Source organism: Falco biarmicus, chromosome 6 (genome assembly GCF_023638135.1).
Source record: "Falco biarmicus isolate bFalBia1 chromosome 6, bFalBia1.pri, whole genome shotgun sequence".
In the NCBI taxonomy this organism is placed as follows: domain Eukaryota; kingdom Metazoa; phylum Chordata; class Aves; order Falconiformes; family Falconidae; genus Falco; species Falco biarmicus.
This window is the reverse complement of record NC_079293.1, coordinates 29,386,897-29,403,516: the sequence shown is the minus strand read 5'-3', so window position 1 is coordinate 29,403,516 and position 16,620 is coordinate 29,386,897. Positions and strand designations below refer to the sequence as shown.

Sequence of the window (16,620 nt, the reverse complement as noted above, 5' to 3'; positions counted from 1 at the left end):
TAGATCAGCCCCTTGAACTGCTGTAACTTATGCCTATGGGCCACAGAACTTGGCCTAAATGCAGAAAGCAGCAAAGGAAAACTTGAGGTCACTTCGTCCTTACTCTCCAAGCTATGCTTACTGCACATTTCCTCCTGAGACTTACAGAAGAGAATCTGGCACATCAACATCACGTAAGCATTTCAATTAACCTAGATTCACAGTTTCACTTCTGTCTTCCCAATGCATCCAAGAAACTACAAAACTACCTTATTAACAAAAGCAATGTTACGTTAGCTGGGGAGAATTATGTAACCCATCAAAAGCCAGGCAGAGTCTGTCTTTTGTCACAGTCCTGCCTTATCATGACACACCCCAGCATTGTGCAGCCACCTCTGTTTCACACCTCCTTTTCTTGACCCTCTGGTATTTGTATTTAAGATAGGGAATTCAGCACAGCACAGACAGTACCAACTAGTATTTCTGCATTTATCAGCTGTAAATGCTATTTGAAAGGGTGGGAAGCAATGATACCTGGCATACCTATTGGGGACGAAGATATATTCCTTTCTGAGTAGAAAGAGCAGATGTAGGCTTTTACTTATGAAGTCTACCATATGAAGATATTTTCTTTAACATTTCCATGATTACTTTGGTTTGCATTTAATTACACAGATGGCTGAGTGGTTTTGTAATTTTATAGCTGGCCTGTGCTAGTGATTGATGTGGTAGTGTCATTCTCACTGAGGACTAGTTTGGAAATACATGGGGTTTGAAAAGCTGCTTGTATTTAAAGCCGCTAGTTGCAATGCAACAGATGCTGTGCTATGAATTAAATGAAGGAATGTTAAACAATGTTTTTTTGTGGACTTTACTTAACTATAGTATTTGCACCAAGACAACGCTGGAATCGGACAATCAACAATGATGATGATTGTGGCTGACTTTGCAACTCCTTTAAAAAACATGTGCTTTTGTGTCTCCTGCATACAGACGTCATGTACCTGTCTTCCCATCTCTTTCATTAACCTAAAATGAAGAAAAAGGGTTTTATTTTTAATCCAGAAAAAATAATTAACCCTTAGACTGAATAAACACTAGCATGTGAGAAAGGAAAATGAAGAAAAAAACCACAACAAAACCCCACCACAATAAACTTAAAATTCCCTTCCATCCCTATTTCATATTTATGCATCTAAAAATAAAGAAACCCTTATGCCAGTGAAGTAAATACAAATTATTTTCTGGAGGCAGAATGACAATCTTCAGCTACAACCTCCAAAATCGTGAGACCTCATTACCTAAAAACCACCTTTTGTCCTACTTCTATCACAACAACAACTGACTGTGACGTTCATACTGTCAGTCTGGTGGCCTGGACACCCCAGTGGTGAGGTATGATAGTTATGCACCTTTGCCCGTAACAGTCTGACATGTCTTAATTTTGGCAGCTTTCAAAGACTTGGACTATTATTTATTTTTTTTGCCCTTCTTACTCATCTATCAAAATTTGGTTCTCATTCAGATGACAGTCAATTCATGTCTCTAGGCAGAGATGAGATGACTGGCAACTCACTTAACTTTTCTGTGTCTGTTTTCCCATATGCAAAACGCAAAAATGGACTAGATCCACGTGAGATGCTAAAGCTAAATTTTAGGGACCCTCCCAATCAGTAGAATCAACTCCACCATCAGTAGTGCTCTTATGCTTTCTGTACAATATCTGCAGAGACTAATAAAAGGATTTGCAAAAGCCGTAACAGGCCAGCAGCAAGTGCTAAAAACATAGCAGCCCCTTTCCTGAAACAGATGCACAGATGGGTAGTTTGTCATCTTTTTCTTCCTTTGCAACAGATAGTTGTGAAAGCATGCCTGAGGTCCAGGGCCAAATCCCTCTTCTCCCTGAGAAGGCTGGATCCCTATGGAATATCCTAACGGAATGACCTGAAGCTGATAACTTTTAACCAATAAATCCAGTTTACCAACTTCTTACAAATCTGCTCATAAAAATGTAGCCAGTTCTGAAAATGGTCAACAGCAAATTCCCAGCTGCCTTGGGACACCTAAGACCTATTTGGGCTGTAGACACTTAAAGAGTTAAATAGCATTTCAGGGGGAAGAGAGAGAGGTGTAGGATCCAACTGTGGACTCAGGTTTAAAGCTGCAGCATGCACACTGGAAGGTTTGGACTTTGCCTTTCAAATTGTGGTAAATAACATTTGAGAACTCACTGCATTGGGCTTCACAACTACCGTACACGGACCAAGCAAAACCAGTTCTTCCTTAGATGGTCACTGTTACGGGTAGGTGGTATCCTAAGAGATATATGCCACTATAGGCAGAAAAGGTAGAACTGTAAAAAGACCGCAGAAGGTGGTGTTACTTTCCCTTTAGGACATGTTAAAACAGCATTTTTTGCAAATACCGAGGGAAGGATCTGACTCTCTGGGTACTTGTTTTGCCACCTAATTACTTATAACCAGCAATAAAGCTTCTGCTGGTAATTTTGTTGAGGATTTGTGTCATACAAAGGAATTCAGCTGATTGCCGTTGTCAATTTGTCCCTGGAACAAAGCAAAACTTGTTTCGTCAGTAAACAGATATGTCCTGAAGGCTGGAGGAACAGATCTATTGGGCAAGAATTTCAAGAAGGTACTGTTTCTACACACTTGCTTTTGAAGTCACAATCACACTTTTCTTGTACACAAAATCAGCTGTTATGCTTATTTAAGAATTTGTTACCTTTGTTTAAATAGTGCCCTGAACAATGTCACTAAATCATATAACCTAGATAAAGATTAGTTTTTACAAAGCTTATTTTATAGATAAGAAAAATGAGGAAAAGAGAAGCAGCTCACCTATAGCCAAGGGGAAACTGAAAGCTTAGATCTTCACATCACCTGCTACCCTACTCAAAGCTCATTGAAATCACCCCCAAAACTGCTGTGGATATTAGCAAAACCCAGCACAGGCTCATTATTGGTTACTGGAGACACATTTGGTCGCTTGTCCAAACCTATTTTAAACTCATTCTTAAAACAAACATTTCTGCTGTGCCACTTGGAAGAAATTAGCCAGTGAGTAGGCTGCACGTGAAGAAACCATGTTTCTTTTGGGTAATTTAGAGCTTTTAACGGTTGACGTGCTAGGCCATGTGCCCATGCCCTCATCTGAGTAGCAACCCTACTAATTGTTGTACCTACTTCTGTTAGCCTGTAAAGTAAACTGCTGGGGCAAATTATGTGATCTTTTTGGTGGCATTGCAGTAAAGCTGATCCTAATCTGTTTTGGGGGTGAAGTACTCCTGTGATATAAATAAACACTGCCTCTCCCAATACAGATTTTTACCAATTCCTTCAGAAAGCTCATGAACTCAATGTGGTTCACTGGAAGAAGCACGAGTCACAACGCCCAATCTGACTTTTCAAAATGTTTACGTGTGTGTGTGTTTCTGTCAGGTTCGGGGATTTTGATTCAGCTGACTTGTTAAGCAGAGTTCAGTTATGGGGTTTGGGTTGATACTCACACCTCACCTTCCCTGGAGTTGGGGGCTGTTCAGCGCCAGGGCCCTGACTCAGAATATCACCGAGTGATCTCACCCAAAACCATGCAAGTGACTCATTTACTTCTGACTCCCCCTCCTCTTCAAGTTAAAATATTGGCCCATTTTTCTGACATCAGCTCACTGACATCCAGCTATCAGCTGCAAGTCAACACAATAAAACTGCTAACCTTTTCTCCCTGAGGTCCCTCCACCTCTGTGGGTGGCACTGCTGTCGTCTCTGTCATCCTGCCCAGTAAGGCCAGCCACGTCTCCAGGCTGCTGGAACCACACCTCGGCCAGAGCTCACCACGCATCCCACCGAGCATCCCCGGATCCAGCTCGCCTCCACCATCCCCACAGCCACTACTCAGACCACCAACAGCACCCTCCCCGCTGCAGCCTGTTCTTGCCTGGGTCTCATAAATAGCATCCAGCCTCCTCACGACGCCCACCGACTGTGCCAAGGTGGCCGTAACCACGGCTGGCGGGCGCTGTGTGGGGGTTCATCCTCCTCAGGGTGAACGGGGGATGTCTGCATCGCCCCTGGCACAGCTCCTCACTTTCCAGCCTCCCTCCTGTACGTGCCCCGAGCACCGCTGCTCTCCCTGAAACGCTGCTCACCCACTTTCTCAACCCTTTATTTCTGTTTCGTGCGCGTCCTTCATGCTAGGCGGGCAGGATGAGGTCCCGGCCCCAACCCACCCAGCCACAAGCACGCTGCCCTTCCTCTCTGCGGCTGCTGCGCCCAGGCCGGGCCCCTCCGCTGGGCCTCGCCCGCAGCGGCTGTCTCGGGGGCCGACAAGGCGAGAGGTCACCTTGGTGCCGCGGCCGGGCTGAACACGGTGGCCACCGCGTCCCCGGCCGCTGGCCTCCCGTCCAGGCCGCGGGGCGCTGAGCTCAGGGTTATAGATAGGCGGTGAGTGAGCGCCGAGCTATGCGCCGCCGCTCGCAGCGGGGCCTGCTGGGTAAGGGAGGCCGCCTCCGCGGCGCGGGGCCGGAGGAGGCCGGGCCGGGCCGGGCCGGGGGCGGGCGCAGCGGCGGCAGCAGCCGCACCATGCAGTGAGCGGCGAGGGAGGGCCGGGGGGGGAGCCGGCGAGGCGAGGCCGGCGGGGATCGAGCTCCCGCCTGAGCAGCAGACGAGAGGAGAGCCGGCGTCTGGAGCCCGACTCCGCGGCGGCCGCTTCCCCTTTCCCTCCCCGCCTCCCTCCGCCCTCGGAGCGGACGCTCGGCCGGTGCGATGGCCCGGCCGGCGGCGGTGAGCGGGCGGTGAGCCGGCGCCCGCCGAGGGACGCCCCGAGCAAGGGGAGAGGCGGGGGCACGGCGGGAAGCGCTCCCTCCCTCCCACCTCTCCCCTCCCTCTGCCCGCTCCCGGGCGGAGCTGCGGCCGCTTCCCCGCGCCCTTCATGTCCGGGCGGCCGCGAGGCGGCCAACGGCGGCGCGCTGCCCTCTGCTCCCGCCTCGCTGCCCAGGCCCGGCCCGCCGCGGCCCCCGCGCTTCCCCCGGCCTCTCCGCCGCGCTAGGCCCCGAGCCGGCCCGCCGGCCGACCCCGCTCAGTCCCCTCCTCCCCGGCAGCGGGGGACGGTCTCCCGCCGCCGCTAGGCGGGCCAGAGGATGAGCCAGCAGCCGGCGGTGAAGATGTCGGCGGCTCCCCTCACGGCGGAGGCGCTGGAGTCGGCGGCGGGGATGCTCGAGGGCCGTCAGAGGAAGCTGGAGTCCATGATCCGCGACCCGCGCTCCCCGGTCAACGTGGAGAGCCTGCTGGTGAGGGGGACGGCCGCGCCGCGCCGCGCGGGGAAGCGCTTGGCGGGGTAACAAAGGGAGCGCTGCCCTCGCCTCGGGCGGGCGGGGGAAGGAAGGGAGGAAGGAAGGAAAGGGCTCCCGCGTCCTGGAGGAGCTTTCCTGGGGGAGGACGGAGGCTCCTTGCCCGGGGGTGGTGGGGCGGCGCTTCTCCACGCCCCCGGTCGGGCCGCCGGCGAGGGGAGCGAGCGGCGCCGGGGCACCTGAGGGGAGGGCCGGGCCCGGTGGGGAGCGGGCCCGCGGCCCCCGGGGGCGCTTGTGGGGGAACGGGCAGGCAGGGCGCGGGGAGCCGAGAGCGAGCGCTTCCCCTTCAGGGACAGCGTGTGTTGGGGAAAGTGGGAAGCGTCTCTGGGAAGCTCGGACCTGGGGAGGAAAGCGCCTTTTTTTGCCTCTCCCGGCATCGTTTACAGCGTTTACTTTCGCGCCTCGTAGTCGCAGCGTGCCCGTTCCCAAAGTACCTGCCTTTGTGCGCGCTGCGCCCGCTGCCCATCCTCGCACCCCTCTGCAAAACCGGCCTCCGGTACAGTGGAGGTTTGTTGTGCGATGTGGAAATAAATCAGGAAAAGGACACGCCTAAGGGAGAAATGTAACTGGGGGGTCCTGTGGGGTCACGTTTGTTTTCCATTGGGGCAAATTGATTCGTCTGTCTCCTATTTCAAATAGCATTTTTCTGTGTGAGTGTATGAAATATAATTTCCTTTAGTAGGAAATCCATGCCCTCAGGAAGGAGTGGGAAGGGAGTTATATTTCCCCATTTAAAACATCTAAACTCTGGAAAGGCAGTGAGAGGCAGTCTTGATTATGATTATTTTTATTATTACTGAACTTCAGGGTCTTTAAATCTTATATTTCCAGTCTGTCCCAAGATTTCCAGTGTGGCCCAGTTATGAGGAACAGAAAAAGAGGGAAAAAAAAATCCCAGTCCTTCCAAGGGTTGCTCAAGGCACTTATACCGAGTCTTTTTTTTTTTTTTTTTTTTCTTTCTGCTTTCAAATGACTCAGTTCTGTTTGGCCAAAATACAGGAACTGACTGAGCAGTATGTATGCCTGTGCTGTGTGGAGAATATAAGCATTTCCTATAACATCTGAAAAACGCTCTTCTCGAGGCTTCAGTACTGTATTAACTCCTCTCATAGATGTTCAGAGGCATAATGACAGCCATAGTAGTCAATGGAGGGGAATGGGAAACAGTGTTACATACCTAACTGGATTCAGATAAGTTTTCGCCTAGGCCAAAGCAGAGCTGCCTCTGGGCTTTGCTCCCAGCATTTTCACTTTGGTATTTTGCTAGGAAAACTTTGACCTGTGGCCAAAAAAAAGCAGTTAAAAATAGTACAGTCGTTCTGAAAAATGCATCAGGTTAATACTTAACCCCAGTAGACTTTTTCACACTCTCTCCCTTTATACTCAACAGTGTGTTTCTTTTATTCTCTCACCTCCCCTGCCTTGGATGTAGATTAGATACACTAAAAACTGTTTATGTTTCTGAAGAGCGGTTCTAATTGCAAAATTGAGACTGGGCTTCTTAGCACTTGATTTTTGTTTTGTTTCTTATGCTTACAATGTAGACTGCTTCATGTAATACATTGGACAAATTAGCAGACCATAGGAGGGCATTAGCTAGATTGTAAATGCATATTTTCCATGGTAAAAGACATCACTTTGCTCTCTGCACTTGCTCTGTATGTACTGTTTAAAAAATCAGCAGCATGTAAAATATAATGCTAATCAATCAACTTTCCTAGCTTATGCACTCTATATGTCTGTGTACAAAATAATGAACGACTTCAGGTTTATTTATTATTCTCACATAGGAAATTTGCAACATAATCCTTGAAAAGTTTTTTTTTCTTTTGGTCTTTGGTATTGTTGCTTTATGCTATTTGACATTAATTTTGTATTGGCATTCTGCTAGGCAGTTGAAAATACCATATGAGTATGAAAATATCATTCAAATTGCAAAATTTACTTGTTTACTAACCAGCTCACTTTCAGTGTAAATTCTCATAAGTTGAAATGTGTTTTCAGTTAAAAGTAGAAGTACAGCAACAGAAACTAATAGTCAGGGAAAACATCTTAAAAAGACTAGCTGGAATGCCACTATTTCATCCTCCAAAAATAACATAACCAAAACTAAAAATGTGGAATGGAATTCAAAATGGAATTCATTTCCTTACACCGTAAAAAGTCATAAACAGCTGCTATTCTGCATTTTGTGTGCATGCTTTATTTTTGGGAAGCCGTAAAAAGCAAAAAAGTAACTGTTAATCTGCAACACATGGTGCAAATTTGAAAGATGTGAAAAGCTGAGGTAATCTGTCTTTCTCTATATACCAATTCCACTGCCTATCAAGAGATATTTTATTCATTTAGATGTGAAGAGACTTTTTTTGTGTACCTTCCCGACTACAGGATGGTTGACCACATCCATCTGTTTATTCAGCAAGAGAATCTATGAAGGAAATATATTGATTATTTTCCTTCCACCCCCCTTTGGGGCTCAAGAGAGAGTGCTAGACTTTTCTGATGTGATTTTTGCTATATTGCGTGTCTTAACACTTGTTTGTTTATGCCTGTGTTGAGCATAATCATTTGCGTTTGATTAAAATATCTTTGGAAAACACATGCAGTCTCAATTCAGAGGCATTAAGAGATAGAGAACTTGCTATTTAGTTTCTCCTGGTAGTTAGTTATGAAGGCAAAATTTAAAAAAATGCAGTTGAAATGTGACATGGTTATCACTGTCTTCTTTTTTTTCTGCTAAATTAAAAAAAATCATAGAGAACTTGCTACTCATTAGCATGGGTCAAATGCATATCCTGCATTTGGTGGGTTTCTTCTCCTTTTGGTCTGATAAAGAGATGAAAGTGCGAATGCTAGAACTGTATACAGTGTTCTACGATAGGTTTCAGCAAAAACATCTACAAAGAGAAGTGGTTTTTGCAACCTCCTTTAGACATCTACTGAGTGCGCTTCTTCTCATTGTATCATGTCAAAAGCCTGTGTTAGCTTGCCAATGCTAAGAAAAACAACTTTCTTATTGTTGCAGCTTTCTATGATATGGTCTCTTGCTCTTTTTGGTCATGTAACATTGCAGTAGTGGTTATGAAAACCTGTTTTGTGTATTAAGTTTTGATTGTGCAGATCACTTCGTAAAATTACTGCATTCTTATTATTTGTTCTTCTGCCAATTTGTATTATCCACTAATCTAATGAAGTGACATTTTTATGTGTACTGCATGTACACATTGATGATAGCACTTAATGGTATTTGACCTTGGGTGATCTATAAGAAACCCTTCTATAAATACATTCCTACCGAATAGTTCCTAGTTGACAGCTACATTTTAAGAAGAGCTTAATGGTTCTCAAATATATTTGTGGGCTTATGCTTTTGCATATATGCTCTATCTACAGTATTGACTGAGTTATTTTATTAAATACACATTATTTAGGGGGGTGTTGGTAAGCATTAGCTCAATACTTACTGTGTTCTAAAACTAGAGCAGATAGGTCAGTGTAGGCTGTGTAAAACTAATCCAGACCTTCACTTCCTTGCCATGGGTAATTGTATCACTTCAGCACATGTTGAACTCAACTTTAGAGTTTTATGGTGGTGACGAACTGCTTTGATAAATCTTACCCTCCTCCCTGCAGTTGTCTGCCTGGTCTTTTTGCTGGAGCCACAGCTGCATGCAGTTGCCTAGAGAAAGGAACTGGTGTCTGCCCTTGGTTTTGTTCAGTGCAAGCCTTAGGGTTTTATCATTAAGCTTAAAACTTGACATTACACTAAAGATGTAGAGTGATGAGTATCTTCTGCCTGTACTGCTATGGTTGTGTCAGCCTTTGAAAGAAGGAGTTCTGAAAGCTGTTAAGTAGGCAGTGCAGCAGTGAAATCATTAGCACGGTGCTGGGCTACGCTGGGAATGCATTCATGGTGGACTAAGAAATGGAGAGATGATTAGCAGGAGAGTGATTAAGTTTCTCAGAATATCAGTGCCTTAAAACTGAAAAAAAACCCCACACCAAACCACCAAACCCAAAACAAACCAGAAATTAACTAATTTGCTATTTATTTCTCTGTTAAAATAAAGCTGACAGGTAAACCGTGTATTTATGCTAGTTTGAACATGAATAGATGTTCATCTAAGTTGATCCTTGCCATTGAGACCCTAGAATTTTACTCCTAATAAAAAGTGGGTTGCAGATACAGCTGTGACTCTAATCCTTTCAATAGGTGCATCTGTCCATAGCAATCTCATCAACTGGATAGATACCAGCTTTATACGAGTGTTAATCACTAGACTGAGCTCTGTTAATACAGTGTCTGTAGATCATCATGGCTGACATGCATGTATCCCTTTGCAGGAGTTTGGCCTTAAGATCTTTCAAAGTGTATCATATTTAATATGAAAGTTGTCTTAGTTTCCTGAATTTATTGCCACATAATTTGGAAGCAGTAAAAGCAATCTGTGCGTTAATTTCAGCCAGCAAACACAGGGAAGAGCTGAAAATGCAGCAGTTAGCAGGATCTGATCTGAAATTCATTGTCCAGTAAGTAGTCAAAAGGCCAAATAATTCTCTGTTCTTGGATAAATCTTTTTTTTCTTCTTGTTTGTTACAGTTCTCATGCTGTTATTTCTCTTAGTTTCTGACTCTACAAATTTTCTATTTTTGGTCTGTAATTTCAGAACATCTACTGCAGAGTTGTGAAAGATGAGCTTTAAAGAAGCAGAATTGTCTTTTGTTCATTGTTCATGTGTGATGGATTTATATATAGCAATGTAGTTAGCTAGAAAAGGACAGTTCTATTTTCTGACAGTTTTACGTGTTCTTATATTCTGTTGTATTCTTTGCTAGGATTAAGGACTTTCCCTTTTAGTTTAAGAGAGCAAAAAAGCCAGTTTGCTCAGCTTTGATACTTTTAATTCCATATGAGATGTGTGCAGGTTTTGCGTGTGCATTCACAAGAGGAATGTTCACTCCCAGTATTACACCTGTATTGATCAGATTGCAGAGTGGGTCATTAATATCCTTTAGTTGTTCAGCCTCTGTAAAAGTTTAAGGGGAGGGGGGGAAAAAAAAAAAAAACAGCCATGTCATCAGATTAGCAGAGTTCTCTTCTGCTTTGTATGTGATGGAATAAAAATTCAGGAACTCTTTGCTTTTCCAGATATTAGTCTCAGTATCAGCTGAGTAGTCTGTGCGAAAGCTGATTAAAACTATTTTTTTAAGTACATTTTCAGTTTTCAATTAATGGCAGAGCCATGCCAAAGCATTTGGCTGTTTGTCTAGTAATGCAATCCATAACAAAAGCTGCCTGATTTAAAAAGAAAAAAAGCTACTGCAGTAACCAGTCTCCACAGCTATCAGTTGATGATTTCTTGCCAATGTTTGATCTACAGAAGTATGACTGGAATTGTATCACTGCCACAGAGGAACTGACATTGGATTTTAAAGATGAAGATGTTTGAAACTTGGTAGTAGAGTTTTACATAATGAAATAATATATTTTTAAAAAAATATTTATGTTTTTATAGCCCGTAATAATGGAGTTTTTTTGGGGGTGCATGCTGTAGTGTGTCCAAGGTTGTTCTAAACTGTTATACTAAAAAGCACCAACTGTTTCTGGTAACAAATTTATTTAAAATACTTCTTGGTACATCCCATTGGTTAAGAGCAAGAATACTATGTTTATATTGGCAGCCTTTGCTAGTAATAAACTTATTTTAATGAGTCTTTCGCTATGTAAACAGAACATTGAATGTAATGCTCAGTTCCGAAGCCATACCCACTGTGTGTGAAGCTTTTGCTGCTACAGTAGTGAAATGTCAGAACACTCCCTGTATTGCCAGCGGCAGTGCATCTGCACAGCCAGTGACATTTAAGCTTCTTTAGTGCAGGTGAAGCATCACTTCTGTCCTTATTTTGAAACATTATATTAATTACCTGCTAACAAATTTTAAAGACCCTATTCTTAAAACCATGATTGGCCACCTGCTAATGTGCAGAGGCACTCTCTGTATTTGGAAGATTGTGATTCTGTGACTGTTGTCCAAATTTCACTAGGTTGGATAGTCTCTGTCAGTAACAGCTCCTTATGTGGTGTAGACTTAGCTTTTTGGGTTTTTTTCTGTATACATCTGCTACAGTTACAGCTATTGAGAGAGGGGCCTTTTTTTTCTTTTATGAAATGTCATGGAGTTCAGTTGTTTTGTTTCACAAGGAGGGATGGACGCAAATTTCTTGATTGGCTTGTGAAGCATCCCTCCTGTTCAGTCTCTGCTTCAGTTGTTGTAGGATCTGGAAGGTGATAGACATGAGAAGAAAAACAGTCTGGGTGCCACATACAAGTGATTTTTCATTATGCCTGTCTTTCATTAATTTTATTTTCTGTAGAATTGCTTACATAAGTCAAATCTTTTGCAAAAATGGTAACCAGTCACATATTCTTTGTTTTTTATGTGCCCAGATGGAGACTACTGGGTTTTGATGTTAGTGTGCAGCATTGCTACTTTAATGCCATAGTCAAATTATCATTCGTTTTTTTTAGAAGGAAGGTGTTGTTCAGATGATACAGGCAGAGGGATTAAAAAAAAGGATGTCATGCGGGAGGGTCTGAAACCTAATGTAGTGCTTTATTCGGTTCCAACTATATGAAATAGAGATGATGAAGCTTTTTTTTAAAAAACTGTACTGGAGAAGAATTTAATTATTAGAATGAATTTATGTGATCACAAGGCAACCTTATGTGAAAGTGTTTAATTCTGAATCTTGAGGATTCAGATAACTGAGTGGTTGCTTTATTGCCTCTTGATTGTCCTAAATCATGGGTACTGATTTTAGTGGTCTGTATATAAAGTACAGAATAACAGGATCCTGCATAAAGCAGGATGAAGTTTGGGTGACTCATCGAAACACAAGAATTTTTTTATACTTCAGGAGGATATAAAGAGGAGGTCACATACAGATGTGAAAGAATGTTTGAACCACGATGAAAGAAGAAAAGCTAATCTTTACCAAACATTCTTTTTATTCTTTTTTTTTTTTTTGATCTCAGAACAAATAATGTTGACTGTTACTATTACCAAGTAAATAAATAACTAGAAGGAAGACAAATGCTAAAGTTCCACACTTTCTTTCGAGTGGTATTTAAAGTTTAACAAAAATCTTGATTACTATGTAAAGACTGTAATACATCATTGTTCTTTGACCGTGTCTGTCACTGCTGTTACAGGTAGTTGTCCAAACTCCGTAGGTAGTAGTTGATTAAATATCAAACATTGCTCTCTTAAGAACATAATTTACCCTACTGTGGTGTAGATATATATGGGGAAATAAATACCTCTGGGTGTTGCTTGGAAGTTACTTTTTATTGAATGAGCTGTGAATTTGGAAAAATTAGTGTACTCGTGTTTGTTCTTGCTGTACAACTTGATTGAGACCCTCTTTTTTTTTTCTTGTTCAAAATGGAGTGCTGCATCAATAAATTCACTGTAGTGTGTATGTGCACATCTTCAAAGAGACTATGCTCTAAAAATTGTAAAGCACTGGTTTTGGTAGAGGGGTATACAGTCATTTGGCTTGCTTATGCTGTGAAAATCTATTTCATATGGAAAATAGTTTTAAACTGGTTTTCCCTGTGGTTTCTGAAACTGGTTTGTTCTGGTGTCAATTTTCAGTTTAGTGACGATTATTTTGAGTGCAAGATTAGGGAGACAAGCCTTGTCATTTGTTGCTTGTATAGGACACAGGTTTTTATTTGTAAATGACTTTTAGCACCATCTGGTATACAGGGAAGTGCATGTTGTGGTAGACTTCTAACATGTGCAGCTAAAGTCACAGAAGATGTTATGGGGTTACTTAATATTGCTTCCACCCCATCTAACACAATTTTATAACCATGCTTGACTTCTGAATGCTCTTTTTTGTGGATTTTTTAAACTTTTGTGATAGAATAATCATGAAGTCTCTCACTATAGGAACAGAATTATTCCTTCTAATAGTGCAAGAAAGTAGAGGAGAGCAGGAAATAATACCATGTTGGAAACTGTTGGTTTAGTGAATAATGAAAACCCTTCTAATGCCAGCTGTACACGTGCATGATCTGGTTTCATTAGTGAACGTTTCAGGACCTCTTCCACCAACAGTAAAAGTCAGCCCACTTAGGCATTAAGCCATACTTTTTATTTCTTGGCCTATGCAATTTAATGACCTCTTTGGGGTGTATAAGCCTGGACTGTAAAGTACACCTCCCACACCCCACATCTTTATTTTATTCTTTCATATCAAAAGTGACTTAAAACAACTACTTGAATTACTCATGTGGCAAGGAGGTAGTGACAGTTTATGACTGTACTGCAGCTACTGCTATTAATTTAAACATTATTCTATGTTTATTTTTTTCCCTGTGAGTACAAAGTAGTTAGTAATTGTGTTAAACTTAAGAGTAAGCACCTGAACTAAGCTACAGATCTGATAGGGAAAGCTTAAAAATAACTGTGATTTCAAAATAAAAGTGTTCCTATTACTAAATCATGAAGTTTTGTATTGCCTTGGGTTTTTTAATTGCTGTCAAGTTCACTGTTCAGTATTACTATGAATGAATTAATTCAATTATATGGCATGTGCCTCTTTTATTTTATTTTTTATTTATTTTTCTTAATCCTCATCCCTATGGGTTTCCTCACTGTTCATCTCCCCAGAACTGAAGGACTTGTCTTGACTCTGGAAATGGTGGCATTTATGTCAGTGAAAGTGGAGAGCAGCAGAACTCTGGTTGTCAAAATTCTGGTGGCAAAATCTGAATGCAGCAGCAAATAAGGTAGCAGAAACACTGCTTTGTATGTGCATAGTGTTTCTTCTGTTTCAGGAATATTTTAAGCTTGAATTAAAAGATAAATATATAAGAAATAATAAATACACTAACACAAGCTGCATCTCCTGATAAATGCTATCCTGGCAAATTGTTTTAATTTTAGCTATCCAGCTAGTTCTCTGTTTTGAAAATAATTTGTTAGGATTATGAAGAAAACTTCTAAATATGGACAGTATGATGAAGAACGGTTGGTACATGTAGAAGCTTGAAACAGTAGCACCATGAGGTGTGAATCACTTCATTTATTTTAATGGTTGGCTGCCTCTGAAGAAAGGCAATTTAATTGTTAAAATAAACTGTTTCAGTGCTCTTCATTTTTTAAGAAGAAATACCAGTATTTTTTCTGATGTGTGCCCTGCAGTGTTTCCTAAGTGCCAGAAGTCCCCTCTTTACCTGTGAGAAAATCTTTGCCAAAATTCAGTAACATTGAAGGGTAACTTTAAAACCAATTCTGTAACATATGACACTGTTAAACCTCCTAGATCTTTTTTATATGAGACTACTTCAGGAGTGACTTCACTGAACCAGAAAGCTGGAGACAGCATTGAGCCTGACTGTAGAGTTTAAGTTGTCTATGCAGTATGGTATGGCTGAAAGGATGTGTGGTAATACAATATTCATGTTTTGAAATCACACTGTCTAAATTTATGAGGGAGGATGCACAGCATATCTTTCAGACTTAGATATAAATTGGTGAAGTTTCAGTATATTTGAAATCCAAGTATTTTTTAATTAAATGAAAACCAAGCAATATACAATGAAGTTATATCAGTTTATCAACATGTTACATCAAATGGATGCTGAATGTAAGGTGTGAGTGGAATGGCATTGTGTAAGCTGTTTTGAGGTTTTGTAGTATGTAGAAAACGGGATTGAGGAAAACTCTTATACACGTTTTAGTCCAAGGTAAAAAAAAATTAGTTATATTTTGATTTCAAGCTTTATTTGTAGTGCATAAACATCAGAAGAGCATAGCATGTGATTGGACTCCTTTCTTGGCATATGAGAATTGTTCTTGGTTTTATACACAAAGTAGTTTTCTGAATTGTTTTATTTTCTAATGTCTGAAAACTAACCCCTGTTGGGTTAGTTGTCCTCTAAAACAGAAGGAGGGGTAGGGGAAAGATGCAAACATGCTTAATGCTGTAGTATCTTACAGTCACTGATGCTGAAAGTACATATGGATCATGAGAGCATCATAACATTTTTGTCTTTGTTTTGATTGCATGCAAAATAATCATGAAAGTAAATAAATCAGCATGGTAGTCTGTAAGTCTCTATAACAGTAAACCAGACAGCGTCAGGGTTCTGCCATGTTCTAGCTGGCATGGTATTGCTGTGTCCCTAGTGTTAAGTTCTTAGCCTGTGGCTATCCAAAATCATGCTGTGGTTGGCATGGGGAATGGAGGTCTCGCACAGGGGCTCAGGTGCTGCTGTTGTTTCACTTGCTACAGATGCAGTCTTGGAAACCGTCGTTCACCCTGAGCACTGTCAAAATTCATTTTAAGCATAAATTGCTGGTGGTTCTGCTGGTTTTGGACTTAATTGCTAGATTAGACACAGTGTGACAGAACAGGCTAAGAAATACTGTGGTGAAATGTGGTATTGCCATTCTTGCAGCACAGCAAGAGATAGTAAAGTAGAAACAGGAGATCTTTTAATCTAAAATAATACAACTCCAGTTATCTGGTCTTATTCCTATGTTCACTTTCTGAAAATGCTGCTGTGTGAGTAAAGGGATGTAGCCCTGTTCTTTAATAAATTGTTTTTATATGTTTGAACTCCCTTGGACAGTAAGCTGTGTATAGCTAGTTGTGTGCAGATTTTACATGAAGGGTAGTAAGGAATAAAAAAAGAAACCCAAGTCAGTTACAGACCAACTTTTGTCTGGAATGGCCTGAAACATTAGGGTCATGCTTTTACCTAAATGTTGTGAGGTGAAGCTGATAAACTGTTTTTTGTTTATGTAAGGACTTTGTTTCCCCAGATATAAGTGCTCCTTTAGTAGACAGCTAGTAATAGTCTCTACTTGCTGTAGGGTAGTGCTTCACTGGTGTGACTGTTTTGTTTCTATTTAGCTCATGGGTGTTGTGCTCTGTACTTGAGTGTGTATATATATAGGACGTGTGCTGCAATGCTGTTACTAAAGGTATAGGTAAATTTTCTTCTTCCCTGCAACATTTAGCTGAGTGCATACACCTCTTTTTACCCTAGTGATCTTGAAGGGAGTTTTTCCTTCAAGTGTAAAAAACGGGATTCCTTGAGAAAGCAACTGATTCAGATGACTCTTGTGGGAATTGTTCTGCTCAGGTCTAATGGAAAGGCAAGATAGTATTTGCCTATCGGAACTGCTTGTTGCCAAAGCTTAAGGAAATTTTAGGAAACAAGTTACTGTCTATGGGAAAACTATTTTCTGCTTATA

At 41.9% G+C, this 16,620-nt stretch overlaps 1 protein-coding gene across 2 annotated transcripts in view; it reads left to right on the top strand.

Annotated features, from left to right (window-relative positions):
• Positions 1 to 4,555: 4,555 nt before the first annotated feature.
• Positions 4,556 to 16,620, top strand: part of ROCK2 (Rho associated coiled-coil containing protein kinase 2) — a 100,970-nt gene continuing 88,905 nt past the window's right edge. The window contains exon 1 of one of the 2 annotated variants that reach the window (XM_056343963.1): positions 4,556 to 5,284. In XM_056343963.1, the coding sequence (XP_056199938.1) occupies positions 5,135 to 5,284 (150 nt within the window). In that variant the 5' untranslated portion in view covers positions 4,556 to 5,134. The remainder of the gene's footprint in view (positions 5,285 to 16,620) is intronic. The other variant, XM_056343962.1, reaches the window with a different exon arrangement.